The 25,619-nt window shown below is 42.1% G+C and overlaps 1 protein-coding gene across 2 annotated transcripts in view; it reads right to left on the bottom strand.

Annotated features, from left to right (window-relative positions):
* The window catches only part of kmt2a (lysine (K)-specific methyltransferase 2A), a 38,938-nt gene extending 13,665 nt beyond the window's left edge, over positions 1–25,273 (bottom strand). For both annotated transcript variants that reach the window (XM_077208496.1, XM_077208497.1), the window contains exons 1-8: positions 24,989–25,273; positions 10,467–10,536; positions 3,996–7,351; positions 3,717–3,894; positions 3,407–3,632; positions 3,250–3,311; positions 2,702–3,169; positions 2,380–2,450 (exon numbers count right to left, since the gene is read on the bottom strand). In XM_077208496.1, coding sequence (XP_077064611.1) covers positions 2,380–2,450; positions 2,702–3,169; positions 3,250–3,311; positions 3,407–3,632; positions 3,717–3,894; positions 3,996–7,351; positions 10,467–10,536; positions 24,989–25,234 — 4,677 coding nt within the window. In that variant the 5' untranslated portion in view covers positions 25,235–25,273. The remainder of the gene's footprint in view (positions 1–2,379; positions 2,451–2,701; positions 3,170–3,249; positions 3,312–3,406; positions 3,633–3,716; positions 3,895–3,995; positions 7,352–10,466; positions 10,537–24,988) is intronic.
* Positions 25,274–25,619: the final 346 nt, after the last annotated feature.

The raw sequence follows: 25,619 nt of genomic DNA, 5'->3' as shown, positions 1-25,619 counted from the left end.
AAAGTCAATGCAAAGACGCGAATAGACGCATCATTCGTGCCTGGCGTCGCGAATGACGCGAATTGGGCGACGCGTTTGCCGCGAACGTCTTCGGCGCAAGATGAAAAATTTGAACTCGAGCGAATGTTCAAGCGTCTGACTAGACGCAATAGACGCGTATTTAACGCTCTATTCGCATTCGGAGTGAACACACCATTAATGTATTCAAGGTGCATTTTGTCAGTCTGTGCATCCCCTGGAAATTTAACCTGTGACCTTGGCATCATTTGTGACCCGTGCTCTATTCGCTCTATTCGCATTTGTGACCCGTGCTCTATTTAACGCTCTATTCGCATTCGGAGTGAACACACCATTAATGTATTCAAGGTGCATTTTGTCAGTCTGTGCATCCCCTGGAAATTTAACCTGTGACCTTGGCATCATTTGTGACCCGTGCTGGCAAAATGAATCACAATAAGCAAATAAAAAAAATTAGTTAATTATTTTCACACTCTCTACCTTCAAATGATGTATGATTTGTTGGAATCAGACAAAAAATGGCTGAGCTACAACTCCTTGACGTCATTAGAGGTAATAACACCGAATTTGGTCAAAACCAAATATTTATCTATAGGAAAAAAAATATATATATATAATAATATGATATATTTATAAAAATACATACATTTCCCATGATACCACAATTGTTTGATTAACATAAAAAAAACAGACAGCTTATATATTTAAACCTACTTACCGCACAGATCTAAAATAATGTTACACATCAGATGTTTTTCCCCAACAGTTAACCAAACGTTCACACAAGACATAACAGATAATGTTTGTGTGAATACTCGCCAAGACAGATTTTTTAAATTCTGTAATTCTGTGTATGAGTGTATATCGGGACCGCGTATGGCAAGCCGTTTTAACTTTTATTCATTTCCAGGATATGAATTGTTGATATCAACAATTACATTTTTGATATCAACAATTACATTTTTGATATCAACAATTACATTTTTGATATCAACAATTTAATTATTGATATCAACAATTTAATTCTTGATATCAACAATTAGATTCTTGATATCAACAATTTAATTCTTGATATCTGTAATTGTATTTTCACTAGTGAAATGTCACCATAGGCTGCCATTCAAAATTAATTGTTGATATCAACAATTGATTTCTTACTAGTAGAAATATAATTTTTCATATCAATAATTACATTGTTACTAGTAAGAATGTGAATTCCTGATATCAATAATTCAATTGTCACTAGTTGAAATGTCTATTCTTGATATCAACAATTTAATTGCTACTAGTAAAAACTTTAATTTTTGATATCTGAAAATGTATTTCTGATATCAATATTATTTCAGATATCTAAAATGGCTTTCTTACTAGTAATAATCACATTCATGATATCAGAAATTAACATAGTCACTAGTGAAAATGGAATTATTGATATCAAAAATGAACATTGTTACTAGTAGCAATTCAATTGTTGATATCAAGAATAGACATTTCAACTAGTGACAATTGAATTCTTGATATCAAAAATAAAGGTTTTTACTAGTAAGAATTGTATTTCTGATGTGTGAAATTGGAATTGCAACTAGTAAGAAATCAATTATTGATATCAACAATTGATTTTGAATGGCAGCCTATGGTGACATTTCACTAGTGAAAATACAATTACAGATATCAAGAATTATAGTTTTTACTAGTTGAAATACAATTCTTGATATCTAGAATGAGCATTTTAATTAGTAAAAATGTGATTGTTGATATCAAGAATTAGCATTGTTACTAGTGGAAATGTAATTTCTGATATCAAAAATTGCCATTGTTACTAGTATAAATCTAATTCCTGATATCAATAACTATAATTTTAACTAGTTAAAATTGAATTGTTGATATCAAGAATTCATATCCTGGAAATGAATAAAAGTTAAAACGGCTTGCCATAGACCGCGTGCTGTCTGAGGCGTCTTTGTGTGCACATGTCGGATCTGTCAGTCAGTACGAGTAAGATTGTTTTTCATGGACAAAGGAAAGGTACTCCTCTCAGAAAACATACAAATAAAGATACTTTTAGATGTTTAATTGCTATTTGGAGCACCGGGATCGCTAGACGAGGGCTTATTTAACTACTTTTTGTGAAATCGACATTTTTCACTTGTTTTGCCTGTAGCTCGAAATTATCCCGTAAGCATTCCGACTCCTTTTGCAAGCACGGGTCACATTTGTGCTATGAATCTGAATCTCAGAATTATCAAAATCAAAGAAAATCAACCACTATTCATACGGGGAAAAGGCAAGAGACAAAACTGTTTTTGTAAAAAGTTTATGACACACAAAAAAAATACAAATCTGCCTGCAAGATCTGCTTACCTTTTCTTTTGGTTTAGGCTTGAGTGGTTGAACACATCGAGAGGTCAGTTTCTTTAGCTTTGCTTCGGATGCTAAAGGATGACATGACCATAAAACAAAAACATTAAGGCTATGTTAAATAAGGGGTGTCCAATCCTGCTCATGGAAGGCCATCTTTCTGCAAAATTTAGCTACAACAGACCGGCTTGGAAATTTTGATTAGTTGACTCAGGTGTGTTTAATTATTGCTGGAGCTAAACTCAGCTGGAAGGTGACCCTCCAGGAGCAGGAATGGACACCCTCTGTGTTAAGTTAGCAACAGTAAATATCCTCATCTCTTTACCTGTGTCTGCTGCAGAGCTGGATTGACTTTGTTGCTGAGATTTCTTCTTGGGCTCAGTGGGCTGGGACTTTGCAAGACCTTCCTTTTTTGCTGGCATTTGGCTTTGCTGCTGCAAGGACTGTGCTGGTGGGGAAGATGGGGCAGCATGCAGGGAGGTGGATGAAAAACTGGGCTGCTGCTTCCGTTCCTTTCTAAAGGTTGAGCTCAAAGGGGTCTGAGATTGCTTGGGGTCATCAGAAGCAATAGAGAGCAGAGGGTCCTTTGGGGAGGAAGCTGGTGAAGATGGTGATGAAGGTTGCGTCTGCTTTTGTTTGTCCTCTCCCTGTGCAGGTGGTGGAGTTTCACTTTTCTTATGGGGAGGGTCATCCTTTGGAGGGGGGCCTGGCTTGGGGCTTGATTCAGAACACTGGGATTTGTGATGGGAATCCTTTTTTTCAGTCAATTTATTCCTCCTCTTGTCCTTTTTACCTGAAGTCAATGCAAACAGACAATTAATTGAAATATAAGAGCATCTCTGGCTTATAATAAGGTATTCTGAAAAAACTGACCTTTCGCCTGCTTTTGAAGAAACTTTGACGGCATCCACTGCAAGTTCTGACACTTCCGTACTCTGTGATGACAAACACAAATGTTTACAGCAATTTTAGGGTCAAAAGGTTCAGAAACCCACAATTGATCATATTAATAACAAAATTTTAAACTCACTTGCAACACTGCTTTTTAATATTGCGCCCCCCAAATTTGGGCTTATCCAGACAGTTGGTGCAGACCCCACAGTCATTTGGGACTTGGCAGCCTGGACACTGCCCGCAGCGTCGAGAGCGCCGGCCCTTTCTGGGTGGGGCTTCATGGACCGTTTTCTGCCTCGTTACTGGCTTAATAGGAGGTGTGGGTGGCTCCGCCTCCTCTGATCCCGCCACTGATGATTTGTCTATTCAAGTATACCATTAAAGATTTAAAAACTGGCACTTTTCTTCAACAAAATCAAACTAGTTCTAAGATGTTGTTTTCTCACCATCATTTCCCATGGAAGACAAGATCTTTTCTCTCTCCTCCCATGGCAAGGCACTAAGGGTAGGCATATCATCTGGGAACACCGCACGATTGCGACCCAGAGCTACAGCTGCACGACGACACACATGCTTGATGCGTGGACCACGGACTGACGCCTCAGAGGAGTCACTCTCTTGACCCTGGACAGGACAAACAAATGGAAATGGCCTTTTGTGCATTTAGGAAAAACAACCTAGAAACATTTTCTAAAGAAAAGGGGACAACAAAAGACAAGACATACCGGTAATTTGGGTTGATCTGCAGGTTGTAAATCTCTCTTCTCTAACTTATTGAGCTGAGCTTTAGCTTTTTTCAGCAGTCCTGCAACGTGCCTGTCTGTGACTGGCTGTTTCTCAGCACGAGCTAACACAGAGCCTAGAGATGTGGTTGCAGTGGGTTTTCCCATCTGCCCTGCTTGGGTAAGAGCACTCAATTTATCCTTGTCCTTCTCCATCTCTACTCCCTCTGCTTCAATAATCTTCTCTGAAGGTCTGCCTTTTTTGGCCAGACGACCCTTGGATGACAAGGCCCCAACAGGTTGAACTGCTGCAGAGTTACTTTGGGAGCCCTCTGCACCAGAGTCAACTGAGACTGACTTCTTTCGGCCAGCTGTCCTTTTTTGTGTGAGAGATTCTTCAATGTCCCTGGGCTCAACCGCAAATAGGCTGGATGTAGAATTGGGGGAAGTCTCTGATGGAAGGCTTTTCCCTCTTTTATCCCAGTCTTTCCTTACATCTCTTTTGTTTTCCTTTTCACGCTCTCTACTCTTCTCCGTCTCCCTGTCCTTCTCCTTTGTACCGGTGTCTCTAATAACAGAAACGCTCCGGTCCCTTCCTGCTTTTCCAGTACCCCCACCTGATCCTTGAGGACTGGGGCTAAAAAGAGGAAAGAGCTGTGAAGATGAAGCAGAACTCCCACTCACACCGAGACCTCCTGCTGCCCGCCGCCCATCGGAAACTCCGTGGCTCGTAAGACCAATAGAGCCTGAGGGGAAGCCGCTGAAAGAAGCTTGAGTTAAGGCACTGGCTGCAAGTGCACTGACTGCGACTCCAGGCAACGGGCTTGAATTTCCAGTCACGCTTATGGGGACAGAACTGCTAATCATGGATTGTTCAGAGGCCTTCCCTGTTTGAACTCCTGACTGACTGCTCCTGGTAGTCATTGAGTGTGAAGGTGACCTGGGTTGTCCACGTGAGAATCTAGACCCCTTTCTCTTTTTGTTTGACGTTGGTGAGACCTGAAGGGGAGACAGAGAGCCAGGGCTGCTCCCTGAGGAGGATGGGAGGGTGACAGACTCAAAGATGCGGGAATGAGCCGGACTCGGAGTAAAGAAAGGGGGACGTAGTAGTGGGCTGCGCTTTTGGTGTGGCGTTTCAATCCGTGATGAGGGATGCTGGTGGTGATTGTGGTGAGGGTGATGATGCAGGGGGGAGAAAAGTCTGGTACCTGTCCCAGCTGCGCCACCAGGTGCTGGGAATCCTCCTGGTGCAACGCCACCTCCACCAGGCCCTGGTGGCATGAGTCCCACGTCTTCAGCGGTCAGTGGAGGAGAACGAAAGTTGTCGAAAGTGGGCTTGCGGATAAGGCCCTCTTTTGCATACTTGGCAGAGGAGAAGTACTTATTTTCTGCACATGACAAAGAAGTCCAGCGGAAAGTGGGCTCTCGTAGTATGGAGCGACGCTTGTCATGAGAGCTGGAAAGTATTGGAGGGTTGGGCAGAAAAGGGGCAATGGAATGTGACATCCACGGAGAATGGGAGTGATGCTCAGATGCATTGGATGAAGCTGCCTGGGAAGGCTGAGAAGGGCTGAGAAGAGGAGGCGGTGGTGGGGAAGAGGACAACGATGGAGTGGAAGATACTTGTTGAGATCCTGCTTGTGAAACCCCTGGGGCTGGGCTGATGATGACCTGTTTCCTTCCACCAATCAGGCTGCCCCTACCACGTGCCACTAAAGCACCCCTCCGATGACTCTGAGCTTTGCGACCCCGTCTGCTGTGCTCCATCAACAGTACATGGTCTGGCTCCGGCTCTGACGGTGGTGAGGGTGGGTGCGAGGTGTGGTGCATGCTGGCCTCCGTCTCTCCCTGAGAGGCAGGGGAATGATCGCCCTCTTCTGAAAGGGCCTGGGTGCCCTCAGAGGCCTGGGAATCGCAGGAGGAGTCATCAAGACTAGGGCTGCTGGAGCGAGACGACTCCCCAGAAGAGAGCTGAGAGGAATGCTGCGAAACAGCGCTGGAGCCACAGGATGCCGCACTGCTACTGAAGCGCCCATTGCTAGTGCTATTGTTGCAGCTGCTGTTAAGGAGACTAGCTGCAATGGCAGTGGCACTGCCAGTTGGGACAGGAGGTGGTGGAGGAAGGAGAGAGTCAACAGCAGGGCCTGCCCCGGGTGTGGCAGTGGTTCCACTTGTGACGGGAGCTGTGGAAACCAGAGCTGGGGAGGATGATGCTATGGGTTGAGGTGCTGGGGCAGATGCTGCTGTGTCCAATCGAGCAATTTTCATGTGTGTTGGTGGAGTACTGAAACTGCCTTCATCTTCAATAAACCGTTTTGGAGTCTTGATGATGCGCAAGGACACTGTGCTCACAACAGGCATGATAAACTGCCTGATGTTTGTTAGCTGCGTTCGCCTCCTGTGCTTCCCAACCTCAGGATTGGCAGTTCCCTGTGTGCCAATAGCTTCTTTTGCCAATAGTTTCTTCTTCTGGGCCCCTTTCTTTGCCCGCTGCAGCAACTGCTTTGCAATACTGGCATCAGTGCGTTTGGAGGGAGGGACGACCCGCACAGGTTTGATATGGCGAGGGCTTTGACGTAACCCTAACGGCCTCCCGAGTTTAGTAGGAGTCATTGGGTTGACTGTTGTAGAGGAGTCATCGGGATCTGGGCTAGTGCGTTCATCAGAAGGATGAGAAGCCCTTAGCTTAAGATCATGTGGAGAGCAGGCACCCAAATCTTGCTCCTGACGAACCCTGAAGGCCTTATGTTTGGCAGTCCCAGATGCTGTGGTAGACATCTCTAGGACCGAGGAGGCATTAGCAGCTAGAGCAGCAGCGGCAGCAGCCTCAGCTTTGAGGCGCTCAGCCGAAGGCGGCCTGCCCCGTCTTCGTCTTTGCACACCAGGAACTGGGACACTCTTCTTCACAATGGCCTTCAGCTTAGACTTCAGAGGGCTCAGTTTGACATCCCGCAGTCTTTTTGGTTTGGACATCTTGGACTCTCGGCTGATTTTGAGAAGCTTAGCCTCAGAACCCTGATGGTGCCCAGATCCAAGCGGAGTTTGCCTTTTCTCCTCGTCTTCGTCCTCCACGCCATCCTTGCGATGTGCAGGACTGGAGCTGCACTCCAATGCTGTATCATTACCATCTTCAGGCAGTGCATGGCCACTCTGTTGCCAACTCCTCTGGCTGGCAGAAGCAGGAGGGCGGCCTCTTTTTTTTTCTCCAGTGCCAGGAGGCCTCCCTGGTGGTCGTTTTACCTTCTCTGTAGGAGCTGTGGTGACTGGCAAAGGAGCGGTCTCAATACCAGTGCCAAACCTTTGTGCAGCTAGAGACCTAGGAGGACGTCCTCTGGGCTTCTTTTCCTGTGTAACTGGACCTGACAGAAAGAAAAACACTCCTTTAACAAGCACAACATTTATTTACACTTAAATGCATCTCAATTACAACTGAGCAAAATAGCAAGTTAGATCATAGGAGGTCCCAATTACATTTTTTTAATTAAAAAATTCTCAACACACTTGGAGAAAAAAATATGAAGCGAGCGAAAACAAGTGTGTTGGACACTTCTAGCTACTGTGTTGGACCATTTTGACAGAAAGAGTGACAAAGTTAGTTTCAAAATATGTTACGCGGTATTAAAATACAGCAGTAGTACAAGTACAATGCAATATCACTGGCAAGCAAACATCCACGAGCAAATGAAAGGCACTTCCCGAAGCTGGCCACTCTAGTGAGACGTTATCTCTGTATTTCCGGGATACCTGTGCCATCGGAAAGGGTGTTTTCTGCCACGGCTCTAACTTTTAACAAGGCTGCACTCCAGACTAACCCCACATCATGCAGATATGTTACTTTAAAAAAAAAAAAAAAACTAGACAAGGTGTGGATTGAAGTAGGCCTGCTATTTTTATTTGACGAAAAAACTTAAATCTGACGGAAAACAAATTGCCGGTTTTTCAAAGCTTCAAACGGATTCAACGTTTTCTTTTTGTCATCTTAATTTGTGAATTATTTAAGTTAAAAAATATATTTAGTGTAGGGCTATTTTGTTTTTCTCTGTTGTCGCTGTCAGAAATGCTGCAGGTGAGAGAAAATGTGATGTGAATCCAGGTTCTTTTGTTGATCTGTTCTGTATGCTGCTGTTTGCACGTTAATATAAACCCGTGACATTTTTTGGGGGGTATTTTTAACGGGTCACAGACACTCCTCAATTTTATTTTTATTTAATGCCAATTCAATATTATAATCTTATCAGTTACGGTTAATAGTCGGATAACGCGCGGCGGTTGTCGGTCGGGAAAATTAACCGTAACGAGCATCACTAATTGCAATATAAAAATGCGACAATATGTATTGTTGATGCCTTGATGTAAACAATATGATTCGCAACGTTAGTTTTATCTAAGGCTCAGTTTATTGTATTTACTATTAATATGGTATAATTCACCAAAAAAATGATTATTCTGACATCATATACTCACTAGGGATGCTCCGATCGATCGGCCAGAGATTGGTATCGGGCGATAATCACATTTTATGACTCATCGGTACTCACTAAACTTGGCCGACCTCACAAACCGATCACGTCAAAACGTGAGAATGTGCATGATGCGTGGGGACTTAAATAATTTAGCAGTCATGTCATCGCCAGTGTGGAATTACTATGATGTGTCGAGAAACAATGAAAAAAAAAATAGCTATTTGCCATGAAGCCTAAGTTTCAAAGGAATCTCATGTGGAGGAGCATTGCTCTCCAGAGAGATCGCTCTTCTGAAGAGTTGCTTCGCTAGCTCAGAACGCCCGCAGTGACGTGCTGGTTAGGAAATATATGCAATAAGTAGAGCTGCCCGTGCACGACTAAGTTTTTTTCTAGTTGACTAAGAGTAGTTCATTTAAGCCATTAGTCTAATCGCATATTTATATTAATTTAATTACTTAAATATATATGGGAGAAAGTACTAAACCATAATGAGCATTATCGTAATATTGCCTATATTCCGCATATCAAGCGCATTCATAAAGCTTGCCACAAAGAACCGGCAAAAATAATGTTTATGCAGCATGATACATTTTAATTGTTTATTAATAAACTAGTGTTTTCTGGCTGCAAAGATACAGTTGGCGATGGTGACACCATCTTTGCATGTAGTGAAAGTGCCTATAGAGAGAAATGCACACTTCATACGGATTAGCCTTCATTAGCAGAGAGTAGGCTACCCCATTTCTTATCAATTTGAATTGTTGTTGTTGTTGTTGTTGTTTTTCTTAAATAGACATTTCAAGCTTTCTATACGTTCTCAGGTCTGTGAGGCAAGTAGCTTATACGCTGAGTTTCGGTTCATTTATGAGACGCTCCAGTTCACGTGCGGGCACCTCCGTGTCCTATTATATTGTCTGCTATATTTCGCTTCTTATTTATTAAATCCAGCCAATCGGTTGATGAAACATTGATTGAAATTAAGATACAATTTTTACAAAACGAAATTCACTTTAAAGAACAGCTTTCTACAAAACAAAACTTAAGTGTTAAAAATCATGTCTGACCCACTCCAAATGTCTCCTGATATATGGGGCATCTTATGATCCTATCTTACCCATCTCATGCGGTTCCTTTTTCATATAATCAACATAGATGAAATTTAAAAAAAGAACATTATATGAAACAAGTATGAAACAAGCCCAAACAAGTATGAAAAGCATATTTACGTTTTTAAGTTATATTTAAACGTCAGACCACTCCGTTTTCACCAAGTGTGTGGCCTATACATGCATGTGTGCGTGCATTTGGGGAATGGTGCGATTTTCGAATAATACCCAGTGATCTTCGAATATTATTTTTGCTTGAAATGCCCATCCCTTCTAATGAGTAGCATCAAACTAATCCAATTTGTTCTTTAAGGAGTTTAAATTATTTGTTTATTTAATTTTTGTCCTGCTCAGACTTGTATTGGACAAGGTTTAAGTTTCAACCAACTTCTCTATTTTAGGTGATAAAATGTTTATGTTGTCCCCCAAAGTTTACTATTGGACAATGTTTAATTTAACCTCGTGGGCTGCATCAGACTGCTCCATTTTGTTTGTATTTATCTTTGTCTTATATTAAGTATATTAAGCATCGGTATTGCCCGATCACCATGACAAGAAATCGGCTATCGGTATCGGCTGCAAAAATCCTGATCGGAGCATCCCTAATACTCACCGTTTCAAACCTGACATATTTTTGTTAAACTTTTTTTTATTAAACATAAGAGATTTGTATCGCTCCATTTAAAGTTAATTCCTCTAAAACTTAAGATCCAAAAAATGTCATAAAGCCATCGTAGAAATAATCAATCGAGTGGTCTAATCCAAATCCAAGTCTTCTAAAGAGACACGATGGCTTTATATGATGAAAAGATTTACAACTCACATACTGTAAGTAAGCACGGATGTTTCGTAACGTGAGTGTATCGTTACACCCCAAAAGAATACACATGTAAGAGATAGTTTACCTATTGACGTCCTTCCTGGGCTGTGTATTCTTCTGTTGTCAATGACTGTGGTAAAGCCTCCAAATTCCTCCTAAAGAAAAGAACATTTTTCAATGAATTCAGTTGTTCAGGGGCGTCAGTTTATGAGATTTAACCTGAATAGATTTAGTTTTTTTCTAAATTTGTGTCCACAAAACTAAAGTGGCTATTGTCTAAGAGTCATTCAGTTTTCATGACTGAAAAAAGGCAAGAGACCACACATTATGTTAGCAATTAAAATATAGAAATAAAAAATGATAGATATATACAAATTATATAATATCTATATTATTTGTTATACCCTCTAGTTTGGTGTGCATATTTCATTCATTTGTTTAAAGCTCCAGTGGATAACTTTTGTAAATCCAAAATCCAGAAATCAGGTGCAAACTGTTCTTTAGAGGTGCACGATATTGAAAAAAAAAGTGATATTGCGATATCTATATTAATTTAGATATTTTTAAACATATGTAAATTTACAAAAGTTATGGGAAAACGCATCAAGATAGATTCATAACAAATAAAACAAATTCTTACAACACAAGGTTTATTTTCAACAGACAGTCATATTGGACTGGTACAACATGAATAAATAAATAATAACTATGTTTGCTACTAGAGAACAGGACATGTTTTACTGGTTGTACAGTATAAAAATAAATAAATAAGCATGTCTATAGAACAAGAAATGTTAGAAACAATGAAATGAATCTAAAAGAACAAGTAAAAAGAAAATGTCAAGAAAAACAGGGCCCATCAACAACCGTGCAACCGCCTTTAGAAGGCAATTTGCACTTTCACTGGCACCTGGCCACTTTGTGCGTTTTCTCAGATCGGTTAGCTATCTGACTTATCAAAACGATTCCATTTACACCTGGTCACATAAATGTGTTTTCGCAAAACGGATATAAATCCGATCTTCAATTCCAGCGCTATATGCAAATTTAATAGACTTCACGTTGAAGTCTACTTGCCGGGTTGCCCAAAACAACAGACTATTAATCGATCAAAAGTAAGCAAACCAAGTTCTGTGTTCTTCCGACAACTTGAGAAAGTAACAAACACATCTGTGATGGCACCTCTAACTGAGATATGACTAGTTCAGCCAATTCCACTTAGGTATCCTTAGGAGATGCTGTCGCTGGGCTGCATGACATCACTCACTGTTAGGACATCTGTCGCAATTGCTGTATCTCCTGACAACTGCTCCACCTCCATCAAACAGGCTAAGCTTTGCAGACGTCCTATGATAGGATTTAATAAAGCTCCAGGCTTTTATGATAGCCCTGTGCTTATCTCACACCTGACATGAGGGATACAGGGAGGAATGCTGATTACATGGTCCATTTGGGCTCTTGCCTTTCTGGTCTAATTCTGTCACAACATTTTAGGTAAGCCATAATTCCAATTCCATTTTTGAGTCAACTTAAACGCTCCATATCCCTTTAAGTCAGACACTTCCCACATTTATCAGATTTTTCAACAGGCTTACAGTGCAGATAATACTGTAATTACTGTCTGCTCTGCAGCTGGGCACGCTTAGTTTTACGTTGTGATAAAAATGTCTCAGTCATTGAAGTGTCCTTGGTGTGAAATAAGTTATACTCACAAGGACACACACTGAGAGAAAACTTATATACACTAATTGTCTGTATGTGTAGAGGAGAGTTCCACAGATCAGATGATTTAAAAGGATTTTATGGGAAACTGAAACTGGGAGCACATCAAAAGGAATTCCCAGTAACCATGACTTCTAAAATAGAGAAGAAAAAATTATGTTTTCAAAATCAAGTAATAAAGGCGTTAAACAGGCAGCCCTGTATTTGTCAAAGGAAGGAATTTAAATCAGATGAGTTTTTGCATTGAAAAACAGCTAGATGTAGAGGAACTAAATGGGAAGAAGCAGAGTTTACAAGACACATTTTAAACCTGCTAGTTTCAACTCATAAAAATGGCCAAAAGACGCCTATCTGCATGTGTATGGCTGTAGCACTGGTGGTCTGAAGGGGATGAATTTACACACAACAGAGAGAGAAAAAACTACAGAAAATGAATATGGAAATTAATAATAAATATATTGTATTTAATAAATATGATTTCAACCAACCATCAGAGTAGAGTGTGCAAGTGATTGTAATACAGTGATGCTGACAAGCTGGCAACAAGCGCAACCCCGATGGCATCAGCTTAGCACTGGACAATGCATCAATACCACTGATCTCTATGAAGTGAAGCATCAGTTTAAGCATTACCCCAGCAATGCATTGGTCGTTGATAGAGTCCTGTAAAGTTCTCTAAAAGTTAAAATAATTTCAACACCTCGTTTCAATAATTAATGAATAATGAATGAAAGGTTCCCTTTCGAGAGTGGTCTCTCATATTGCGTAGCTATACGCTTATGGGAAAACTCCTTTTCTTGAGAAGTCGACGACGAGCCCCAGCAGCGCAACGAGCGACCTGCAGCAAGCAGCACAGCGGACGGCGGCCTCCCGAACTACACGCTAGAACTCGAGAACGCCTCTTCTGATGTTCCATAGGCTTTTAGGGACCTGCGCAGTGCAACTGATCTAGCCCTGCGTGCCACTAAAACCACCGCCCAGGCTATTGGAAGGAGCATGGCCGGTTTGACTGTGTTAGAGCGCCATCTCTGGCAAAATCTGACGGATATGAAGGACGCAGACAAGACTGCCTTTCTGGACTCTCCAGTCTCTAACACTGGCCTCTTCGGTCCAGCTGTAAAGGGCTTCTCTGACAACACACAACACCTGGGTGGCCGGGTCCCCATTGCATGGCGGCCTGTCCCCAGACGTCATTCAACCCCTAGCCAATCGGGCCGAGGCCTGGGCAGCCATCCCTGATGTGTCAGAATGGGTTATGAACTTAAAACGAGGTTAGACCTCCGCACTTTCATGCAGTGGTCGAGACAGCGGTGAGAAGCAACGTTGCTCACATCCTTTGCACCGAAGTGTCAAATCTATTAGCGAAAGGAGCTGTCGAAACAGTTCCCCTGTCATTAAGTGAGTAGGGCTTTTACAGCCATTACTTCCTTGTCCCAAAAAAGGATGGTGGCCTCAGGCCCATCATAGACCTTAGACACCTGAACAAATGAGATGGCCATTCAGGATGCTAACAACCAAACAGATCCTTGCGCAGATTCGCCCAGGGGATTCTTTTTTGTCAGTGGAACTGAAAGACGCTAATTTTCATATCCAGATAGCCCCCTCATGACAGGCCATTCTTGAGATTCGCCTTCGAGGGGCAGGCTTATCAATACACAGTCCTGCCATTTGGCCTGTCCCCTGAGACAGTGGGGAATACACGTTCTGAACTACCTCGACAATTGGCTCATTCTGGCCCAATCGGAGGCCAAGTTACTGACCCACAGATTCTGGTTCCTGTTGAAAATGCCTTGTGCTCAGGATCAACTTATCAAAGAGTGTATTGTCTCCCAGCCAAGGTATAACCTTCCTGGGAACAGTTATCGACTCTATTCAGATGAGAGCATGGCTCACGCTAGTGCTGGGCGGTTTGACCAAAAATGTATATCAGTTTTTTTTTCAAAATTATGCCGGTTTTCCGGTTTATGACGGGTTTTTTTTTTCATGCATAATCAGGTTTTCAAAGCATTTTCTACTGTTTGAGAGAGGAATTACTGCAGTAAATTGACTTAGGATGGTCTATTTTACTGTCATTAGTGAATATTGTAGAATAGAATAGCGCCCAGTATAACCTAAAATTGTTATTTCTTAACGTTCTAATAACGTTCTTATAACCAGGAAATAACGTTAATACAACGTTTATATAACAGGAGAATTGTACGTTCTAATGAAATTTGAATGATGTTCTTATAACCAAGCAAGAACGTTAAAACAACGTTTATATAACGGGAGAATTGAACGTTCTTATAACGTTTTGAATAAAGTTCTTATAACCAAGAAATAACGTTAATACAACGTCTAAAAAACTGGACATTTTGAATGTCCCTAGAACATTCAGAAATAACATTAACATTTTTATAACTTAATGGGAACGTTATGAAAACGTTCCTATAACCTAAAATTGTTAGCCGAGGAAGAGGAGAGATTCGCGATTGCACTGAACACGTTTTAAGTTCAGGATTATCGGAGCGAGCCCAGAGAAAATAGACCTATTTTAACAAGAGCAGCGTGTATCTGAGAGCGCGGCACATATTCCGCGCGCGAGCAGAGAGATTCGCGCTCGCGCATTATATTAATGTACTTTCGCGCTACAATAAAGCGCTCAGCATCCATCGTCCATGTAACGTAACAGAGCACTGCTGTTTGTTTACCCTCACTCGTCGCTGCTTAGAAGTGCAACATTGTAAAGGGTCCGTCTGAAACAGTGTCGCACAGCGTTAAGTTCGTTCTTTACGTTGTGTAATTAAATACACCGGTATGGTGGTTTATTCAAAATCAATATCGTGACGAAAATATAAACCAGTTTTCGGTTTGAACCGGTTTATCGCCCAGCACTAGCTCACGCCAGACCGCACTCTCTCCATTCAACAATTCGCGGCTTCGTTCAGAAGGGGCTCTTACACGCCCTTCAGAACGTTTCAGAGGGTTCTGGGCCTTATGGCCTCAGCACCATCAGTACTCCAACTGGATCTACTGCATATGTGTCCCCTGCAGCGCTGGCTAAAACCCCGAGTACCGGCCCATACGAGGCGTTCTGGCCACCTACGCAGAGTGAACCGGGGCTGTATCAAAGCCCTGACTCCTAGGAAAGTCACCGACTGGTACCAGTCGGATGTAAACATGGGTATGGTCCGAGGAGGAAGATGATTTCAACAGAAGCCTCCAACGTAGGTTGGGGGGCTCTGTTCGAGGGCAGGCCGTCTCCAGCCTCTGGTCGAGTCCGGAGAAATGCCTCCATATCAACGAAATGAGAGCGTTTTTTTCTGTCCCTAAAAACCTTCCTGCCAAACCTAATCTATTGGTCCGAACGGACAACATGCCAGTGGTGACCTATATAAATCGCCAGGGCAGTCTCAGGTTGGGCAACCTGTACGCCATGGCCAAACACCTCCTCCTATGGGCACATGCCAACCTGGGCTCGCCGAGGGCAGCACACGTACCAGGCATTCTGAACCATTCATCTGATCTGGAGTGTCTTCGGCAGGGCAGAGATCGACCTATTTGCCTCAGAAGGCAACTCTCACTGCCCAACATTCTTTTCCAAAAGCATGGAAGTGCTGGCCCACAGTTGGCCCAGCCGCCCTCTTTACGCATACCCTCCGGTCTCGATGCTCCCTCAGGTCATCGAGCTGGTGGAGTCCACCTAATAGCCCCTCACTGGAAGACCCAGGGTCTGGTTCTCAGAGTTGGCGCAGCTGCTGAACAAAGCTCCTTGGCCTATACCACTGAGGAGAAACCCATAGATATATACACTAGATGTCGCCTTGGGGTTCTATGTATGCGTCAAAACCGCCGCCATCTTGAAACACGGGTCTTGTCATAGGAAGTAGCTAGGTAACGCTGAACTCATGGATGATGCCGGACTTTTGTGCTGCGTATGGATGTTCACACAAACCAATCTAAAAATATAAATGACACCCCATTTTAAACTAATTATAGCCATCCAACATTAGTGATTCCGTCATTACAATTGAAAGCTATACATTTTTTTAAACATTATTAGGCTTTAAAAAATATAACAGATTTTAATTTAAGTGAACTTCAAACAATCCTCACATAAACCCATAATAAATGTCATATTTACCTGTGCCCTTCCTGTCTAACACGGGGCCTGAATTTCGTTTTGGAAAATAGGGGGGAAATCCCCCTTTAGGTCATTCTTATGGGGGGGATTTTTTAATTTGAAGGGGGAGTTTTTTTAGACAATTTTAACAAAATACGTTTAGCTAAATGTTTGCTCACTCATTGTATTTGTGTTTTTACAATGGGATCATTTTTTTTAGTTTACACAACAAAAGGAAGCTTGATTTCAATCTTTGAATTAAATTGAAAAAAGTAGCACAAATAAATACATGAAATTAAGAGAAAAGTTTAGGTCTAACACTAGTATTCAGAAATGCTAGAAACGGAAAAAATAACACGGAATATCTTTTAGTCCTGGATAATTTGAATACATAGGCTATTAATTCTGATTCCTTACAATTAATGCTATCTTTTGTTGTTTTATATACAATAATGACAGAAATTTTAGGCTACTCTCACTTTGAGAGCTAGTGCACGGATCCATTAAGGGGCCGTTCACATGTTGCGTGTAAAGCGCAGTCCGCGCAACTTTCTCCACTTTAAAAAGGGCTCCCTGTTGCTAAGCAATCACAAGAACTCAGTTTTTTTACTCATGAGCTGTTTGTTATGCGGTTTAAAATCGCTTGAATGTTTAAATAGGTAAGACTTAAGACGCACAAATTATAAACAATAGTGACGATGCAATGGCCCGATTGTGCAAGTGACATTTCAAATGTCCCGACTCCTGAAACGCGAGAGTCTAGAATCACCGCCTGCAGCTGCAGCGCGATTGGCTTGCCTTGTGCAACCTATTTTGAGAGACAGAGAAGACGCGGCATTGGCAGAATCACTCACGCTGTTTGTGAAATTACGTCTCGCAGAATGTTTAAAAATGACTGATTTGATCTTATAATCTGTTAGGTTAAATTTACTCATAGGCCTACATGCTAGATTGAATGAATGTTTGCGGGAATTTCCCGCATTATAAACGCAAGACCTGCGGGAATGATTAAAATGGATGCGCAATACCCGCAATCCCGCACCGAAATTCGAGCCCTGTAACAGGTAGTACTACATATACAGAAATTGAATAAAGAATCAAAAACAGTCTGCGGTGCATAAATTATCAATTATATACAGATCCTTATTAAAGCTACAAAAGTCAAGAGCAGTGAGTAACATTTTTTTGTGTTCCCTTTGTTCTTTGATTAACTTTACTGACAGAAAACTTTATTAGCTGCTGGCCCTTTAAGAGCAGCCTCTGCTGACAGAGACGCAGATATCACACGCGCGTCATTCTTTCAACTCTTTACGTCCATCATAAGACTGCTCTTATGTTATGAAGATACTCGACAAAACGTCATTTTGGTATAATTGTGCGAGTTATTGTTCGTTCAAGCACAAAAGAGAACTATTCTGGCACGTGGTCTGTGCATGCGCATGATACTGGCGCGCGTCTTTCTCAGGACATTCACAGGCAGCGTGCTCTCTTTTTGACTTGTCGCGCATGAATGGTTTAAAGGCATTTGCACGAATAAGAGCGGGATTATGTAACACTAGCCAAAGGATGACAAAAAATAACAGATGCTGCGTTAATTGCGTTAACAGCCCTGATTTATTTCATATAAAATCACAGCATTTTGCGTCATAAAATCGCATAGGCATGACATCTCGGTTGCAATTTCGATATGATTAATCGTGCTGCTCTAGTAGACGCTAATGTAACCTCGGTTCCCTGAGAGTAGGGAACGAGTATTGCATAGCTTGTATTGCTATTACGCTTGGTTCAGGTGCTTTCGCTTCAGTCGATTTAAACCTGATTCCTATGGCGAAATGGTCTGTTTATAGCCAGAAGCCAAACCCATTCTGACGGGTTTCGGCGTGCAGCGCTCTAATTGGTTCGCGCGCCTAAGTCGCTTCGCCATAGGTTTGTACAGTTCCCGCAGCACAGCCAATGAGCGTGCTAGTCAGCTCTGCTCTATGCTCGCTGTGCAGCTGCACTGCGTTTTAAAATAAAGGCTTCAATATGTTTCCCGTAAGCGTATAGCTACGCAATACTCGTTCCCTACTCTCAGGGAACCGAAGTTACATTAGTAACAGTACGTTTATTGACTAAGTCTCTTGGTAAGTTCTCTTTTATGCATGGTGTGGTTTGTGTTATTCTCCTTTGTGTTCATTCAGAGTGTTTGGATTATGCTAATAAAGCCAGTTTTGTGTTTGAATCTCATTCACCTTGTGCTTGCTGACCATAACGTAACACTTATACAGCAAAAAAAAAAAAGCGATATTGTGCAACTCAAAATCGCCGCAAGGGAAATTCCTTTACCGCAACAGCCCTGTGTTCAACCATTTGCTTATAGTTTTCTGCGTTACAGTACTGCTACTACTATTACAGAGAGTAAATGGGTCTTCATTACATTGAACAAGCACTGACATAATTTCACTATGTACTAGGCCCTACCGCTCAAAAGATGATTAATGTCTGTAACTTTCTTAAAAAGCCTATTGTGTTGATTTTCAAGCCTTAGGGGGCATTTCATTTCATATTCTTTATTTATAGCAGCATGTGGGGCTGCAGCTAAATTCCCTTCGGTCCAGTTTGTAGAACAGATGCCGCCGGAGACTGCACACATACAATTCTAATCTCACTAACAAATCCCCATTCAGCTTTAATTTCAACATATGGTGACAAATTTCTTATGGGAAGCAGACCAAAATTAAATAAGAGTGTGTTATTAGATGATCAGTGTTAACAGATCATCTTAATAGAGCTTTTTATATATACATATATATATATATATATATATATATATATATACACATCCAATCATCGATTGGTAAAAATCTAAATTAAAATGAAGACCTGATTCAGATAAGGCTGAAATAATGCACAACTCTCCAGAGATAATGTTCACCGTGAACATTTATTGATAGTGAATTCATTAGTCAATTTTTTTTTCCTCCAGCTCTTTTGGATGCAGGCTCTCAGAGCTACAATGACTTCATTGCAGCTTTACTGTTGAGCCAAAGGTGATACTAGAGAGCTGCGAGCAATGGAGCTCAAAGTCAGTGTGACACCATGAGTAGCTCTCAATGACAGCACGACTCTGCCTCGGGCACTTAAAAGCATGCTCGTGCACACACACTGGCTCGCGCACACACACACGCACACACACACACACACACACACACACACACACACACACACACACACGCACACCCTCCTGCACCTTGTGCGCAAGGCACACTGCAAGATGTAAACAACATCTCTAGACAAGAGGAAAGGGAGGAGGGACGGAGGGATGCAGGGTGGGAGAAACAGGGTACAGAGCATCATTCTGACCATAAAGGCATGGAGCGAAGATGCAGCAAGATGAACAGGCTCGGTGGCAAACAAGCACATGAAAAGCTACTCTAAACAACCCACCCACACACTACAAGTTCTCTGACTATCCGCTCTGACGGAACTGCTCAATCAACACCCACGGCTGAGACGGAGGGGGGAACGGTGATACTGGGCTAGAGAAAGTGACACTCGGCTCAGCCAAGGCGCCCGAGCACCTGCTGCCAGTGCAGGATGGGGGAGGAGAGATAGCGGTGGCGGAGAGGGCGACACAAAAACACTTGTTTGTTATTCTCTACTTTCTTCATTAGTGTTCCCTATTCTTTATTCGCCACCCCAAACAGTTAAAAAAATAAATCACTTTGAAACCAGCTGGTTAAAAGTAATTGTAAAAGTGTCTCAAAAGTTCCTACAAACATTTGTTTGCTGATGCTGCTTGGTTTTATATTTTAAAAACTTTTAAGGTTTAACAACTGGATTTTAAGAATGTCTAGTTGTGAAAAGGGTGATCATCAAAACACCAAGCAAACACGTGAATATGCACAGTTAAAGGTACAATACCTAAGATTTTTGCATTAAAATATCCTAAAATCACAAGGCAAGTGTTATATATTTAGTTAAGGTGCTAACTTACAATATTCCAAATGTTTCAAACAATGTTTAAATCGTGAGAAAATTGAGATTTTAACCAAGGAAACGGGGCGTGTGAGCAGGGGTGAGCTGGGAGTCGCCAGTGAATTGCGTCATATCCGCGTTACCCTCGGTTTCCGCTCGTACTGCGTGGAGTCCTGGACAAATGCGGAAGTTGTAGTTGTGCATTAGCGTCTATCAAGAAACAAACGTCACCTTGTTTCACGCATTTGTTATGGAATGGAACACAATTATTCTTTTGCAGCTGGTTCTGTCGACAAAGACAAGTCTCATAAACGCAAACGTCAATGAACGGGTCAACCAAACGACCCAAGAAGAATTTGGGACAAGAAGAGAGATAAAACCAGGATCAACATCGGTGTGGCATTTCCTAAATGGAGAGAACTTCGTGAAAAACTCGAACTAGAAAGAGATGCCGATCTTGCATGTGTTTTAATTGACAGGTGAGTAACACCGTGTTCTGTATTCAATTTTCATGTCAGTAAAGGATTCATAACAATTAGTATTATTGTTAGAATGTCTTGTTGTCTATGCATATGATGTGAAAAATCGTAAGGTCATATTCACCGCGAATACTTCTCGGAATGTGAACTGTTGGCTGTAATTTTGTCAAACTGTAGATGTTGTTAAATACTCATCAAGCAAAGCCGTTGTTGTTGTTTTGAATGTAGCGCCCTCTAGCAGGCATAAAATCTTAGGTATTGTACCTTTAAGGGACAGTATCAAATCAACATCCTCCCTTCTAAAAAGAGCAGATAAAAGCACTTGTTTGTGCCACTTCGAAGTTCCCATAAATAAAAGGTAAGCAAACGAGACTATTTGTTTACATAAACTCATTACATCCTGTTCCGAGCAGATGGTCACAAACCCAGGAAAGTTTCTCAACATGGCATCTACAGTTCGATTAAGAAACTGGGCATAAACTGGCAAGCACACTGCAACCTGGCAACTCTCCCTCCCCAGAGCGGGACATAATTGCAGTACTGTGTGTGTGGCCAATGATACCAAACACACACACCTATAATCACAGTAAGCCAACATATCCACATCAAGACATGTAACTGATTATCATCTCTAAGCCTGGGGATATGTTATAGTAATGCCTTTCATAAATTCACTGAATCACCATTTTCTAAACAATGTGAAGTTTTGACAAGTGCTGTAACATCAGATTCAATCAAAAATGCCTGTATAAAAGATAAATGCCCAGACCCAGGACAACTCATAGCAAAAGAAACATGTCTGGACATATGAGAAGAGAAAAAAAAAAGGGACACATATGAGAAATAGTTTAGGTTGTTTCAAAACCCCCTTCAAAAACAAAAACAAAACTGGCGGGGGAACCCCAGTAGTTGGCAGTGACAATCATTCAAGCCTCTCGAAATACTTTCAAAACACAACAGGAGAAATTTCCCTTCATGAGATGCAGATATAATGCTCTGATTTTGCTCATGCACCCACATTCAAAGCACCCAGAACTGAGTTTCTGAAACAACATGTTCCAACACCTCACACCCACGCTAATGAGGAGCCATGGCTTTAAGATAAAAACAAATGTGCCTCCTGCAAGGTGTAATGAGGGACATAAATTTGGAGAGAACTGCTCCATGCGTTCAATGGCTGCTCCTGCTCCCCCCAGAGCAAAAAGCGAGGACGAAACCCCCTCTGCCCGCCTACAAAAGCAGAATAAAGCCATGGATGGGACGGCCTGTGTCTAATTCCCTCCCAGCGCTGTCCCAGGGGGAGGAGGGCTTGCTCTTCACCCTTTGATATCCACGTCTGTGCTCTTTCAGCTGCCTGCACTCCATAAAGGCTGGAATAAAAGCAGACACAAAGCTTCCTGCTATGATCCACACGCTGTCTAGGGGACAGGGCCCTCTCCAGATAAATAGGCCAAACACCTGCTGGACTTCTTCCCTCCGTATAGGCCACGCCATTCATTAGAAAGCAGCGGAGCAAAGCATTCATTTGCTGTATCCATTCAAATGCACTTTTGTACAAGGCCTTGATATTGATCCTCATTCTGCTTCAGTAAGCGGGGCTTTACTCTGGACATTAAAAGGCAAGCCAAATGGCGTCCCTCACAAAGAATCTGATGAATGGAGACTTAAACAGGACACCACCTGAAAGTAACAGTTGTCTAGCAAACAGCCACAGACTTGTATTTGCACTTTAGATTTAGAAAAAAATATAGTTTGGAAGATCAAAGCGAAAGCAAGCTAAGATTTCTGGAGCTGCAAGAAAATCACACAGACGTATTTACCTCTATGTAAACATTTTAAGCCGTCCAAATGGGTTAATGATATAGTCTAAAAGGCAGCCATCAGAAGAGAAATCCTATTGGGGGCCCTGTGGGCCCGTGCTGTTGGATTTGGGTCTTTTGAGAAGGAGGGGCGGCGTGCTTCTGTTTACTGAGCATGCTACTGGCCTAAGGCTGCTCTGTGAGCTCAGCGGGCTGCGATGAACCAGAACAATCCTACCCAGGCACAACATCCCCTCTGAATGAAACTACAATGATGTGTCCGCAACTCGCATGTGCTGCAAGCTCCACTGGGATTTTAGCCGTCTGTCTGGCTTGTATACACTACTTATACATTTCACAAATGGATTCGTGTTTTAATAGAGCACTCTCCAAAAAGGCTCCAAGTGTGTGTGTATTAAAGCATACTGAACTGCAACAAATGCACACAAAAGCACAGGATAGAAAATGTATAGTTTGGATGCTATTTTCATTTCTTAAAGTTAACATACATTGCCATTCACAAACAATCCATACTGAGGCATATTTATGAATGAATCGGGATTTTCAAAGAAAAGAAGAAAGAAAAAACAGAACAATTTTACTTAAATAGCCAAGGCTGGCTCATTGTTAACATTATTCAATAGCCTGTATGGCCTAAGTGACATCATGAGACAAAAAAAGTTGTTTTAGAGGGGGAGCAAGCTATTACAATAATTAGAGCCTTAAAGCATTAGTAAAGCCTATAAAAACAATTGTTTTCAATAACACACATTTTAACAATAAGACCCAAAGAACTAGATGAAAAATAGGTCTGTTTTGATTTAATGGTGATTAAAGTAGAAGGCCTAAACATTTTATCAACATTTTATATTAAATTAAATATGATGAGTAGACTACATTTATACAGCCCTTAAATCAAACGAAAAATTTCCCGTAGGCGAAACATAAAATCAAGCAAGCTATGATTCTGGTGCGCGCTTGCTCTCGTTTCGATATACCCGCGTTTCCGATTAGCTCTACTACTGAGAAAGGAAGATGGTAGTTTGTCACAGTACACACCCCCATACATAACAACCTCAGTCAAACACGGTATTTTATTGCGGCAGCCGTTTGCACCGCTCAAAACACTGCATATGCCGTGTATTTGATTTAACATATGGTCCTTGTAGCCTCGGCGAGGTTTTGCACAGGAATCGCTTGATTCCGGTTAAAAATGACATTTTTTCCGAATGCGTACTGCTACTACGCAATATCTGAGGGGGAAAAAACATGTCCACCTCCCATTTTCCTGTGTGTGCATCAGTCGATGCTAACAGGCTAACGCGTTAGCCAGGTTCCTCTCGAGGGTGAAGGAGATCAAACAGGAGAGGTTTATTATTACACCCTGTAAACTTTTCCTACTAAATAAACGATTTGTGAATATATGGCCCACCCTTCGCTACAAAAACTCATGAGGCTGCATATTTTTATAGCTACCCTGCTTACTGCTACTAGCATCATCCATTTATGAACCCAAGATAGAGGGCAATGTATAGCGGGGCAAAATAATATCAGAAGTGCACACATGCACGGCCACAGTAGTTTTAGCAACAGAACATTACACATTCTGAGCTCAATCTACCCTTTCGTCTAGGCCAACACTTCAAAATGAAGTTTAACTACAGCTATGATACATGCACTCTGTGTGCTATCGCTAAATGCTCAGACGACAACAACAACCAACTGGCACAAGGTGGTCGGTCCTGCTAAAATCTGCTCGTTTATGCTTATTGAAACACCCAAACCGGTTTATTTATTTAAAAGAGGAAATTTCGTTACACACCACCAGTCTTTTGATCCTAGCTGTCTTTAAGTGAGATACACAGTGAGCTAACTTGGAAATCCAATATAGAGTCATCAAATGTATAATTCAATCTATTTTTGAGGTGAAAAGCACAGTTTAAAATGACCAGAGTAACTGAAAGGTGCTAAATATCTGTAACTTCATCCTTTATCTGTCTTTAAGCTCTTTTGGACTTGATTTAATGGCAGAAGCTAGACGTTAATCTGGGTATTTTCTCTTCTTAATATCTTAAAAAGTGCTTTCAAAGTGTTTCAATTGAAAAAGCGGTGTCACATGAAACGCACGAGACTCCGAGTTAAACTGAAGTTCAGCCCAAAGCAGCCTAACGTTACAGTTATCTGGCTTCGCATCTCCATCCTGTCAAAAATGGCAGTTAACTCTTCAGGGTACCGAAATATGATGCCCGATCGCATCAACATAGATACATAGACTACAGAGACACTGCAACATCAGTCATTAGTTTTGAATAGGTGAGTGTTTTGATGTGGGCTAGCTAGCAGTTTAGCCTGTCAGTGGTCCCATAGTGAGAAAAACAGCACATGGATGGAGGCATGTGTCTGCTGCGCAGCAAAATAACTAGCACACTCACTCACTCACTCACTCTCCTCTCTGAGCAACTTAGAGCTGTTACACAGTCGCGGAGTTATTTGTAATTCCTGCATTGATCGTGAATGAGGCTAACGCTTTAGCCTGGGTCCCGCTTACCTCCCCGCTGCTGGAGCCGCTCGACTCCCCCAAAACATCCCGAAATTTCTGCAGGTTGCTGCTGATGGCAGCGGACACTTGCAACGCAGCGTCGAAACCGGGCCCGAGCCCGTTCGTGTTCGGATTAGTCCCCGCGCTGTTTAGGAGGGAAGCATTGACTCGAATTCGGCCCGCTTTCTTCCCGGTGCCCGAGCTGCTGCTCCCTCCGGGCCGAGCAGGGAACCGCCACCGACAGCTGTGCGCCATTTTACACTCTGCCTGCCTGCCCTAGGATCAGGAGCTCAGTGTGGGCGTGGCCCCGAACGAGCGATCTTAGCACACGGCCGCTCTAGTCTAGCGGTCAGAATGGATTATCCATGTTTCGGGGTGGTGGTACCGAAGACCCCGACAGGATCCCAGCGCAGATTACGCTCAGTGATGTTTTTACGCAGGTTCGCCGGCGATACTCAAGGAGGAAAAAACTATACATCAGGCACAGCAACACTGCATAGTAAAATTCCGTACACTTTTTATGTAGGCCTTTATGTTTGAGATATATTCTTTAAGAACTTAATTATATTACAGAAAATACTTACATTTTAAGCATTTGCTGCTTTTAATGTAATATTTTATTAGCTTGGAGAAATTATAC

Source organism: Siphateles boraxobius, unplaced genomic scaffold (assembly GCF_051911475.1).
Source record: "Siphateles boraxobius isolate OS27281-9 unplaced genomic scaffold, OSU_SipBor_1 6, whole genome shotgun sequence".
NCBI lineage: Eukaryota > Metazoa > Chordata > Actinopteri > Cypriniformes > Leuciscidae > Siphateles > Siphateles boraxobius.
The sequence above is the reverse complement of the archived record's forward strand: the minus strand, read 5'-3'. Positions and strand labels throughout refer to the sequence as shown.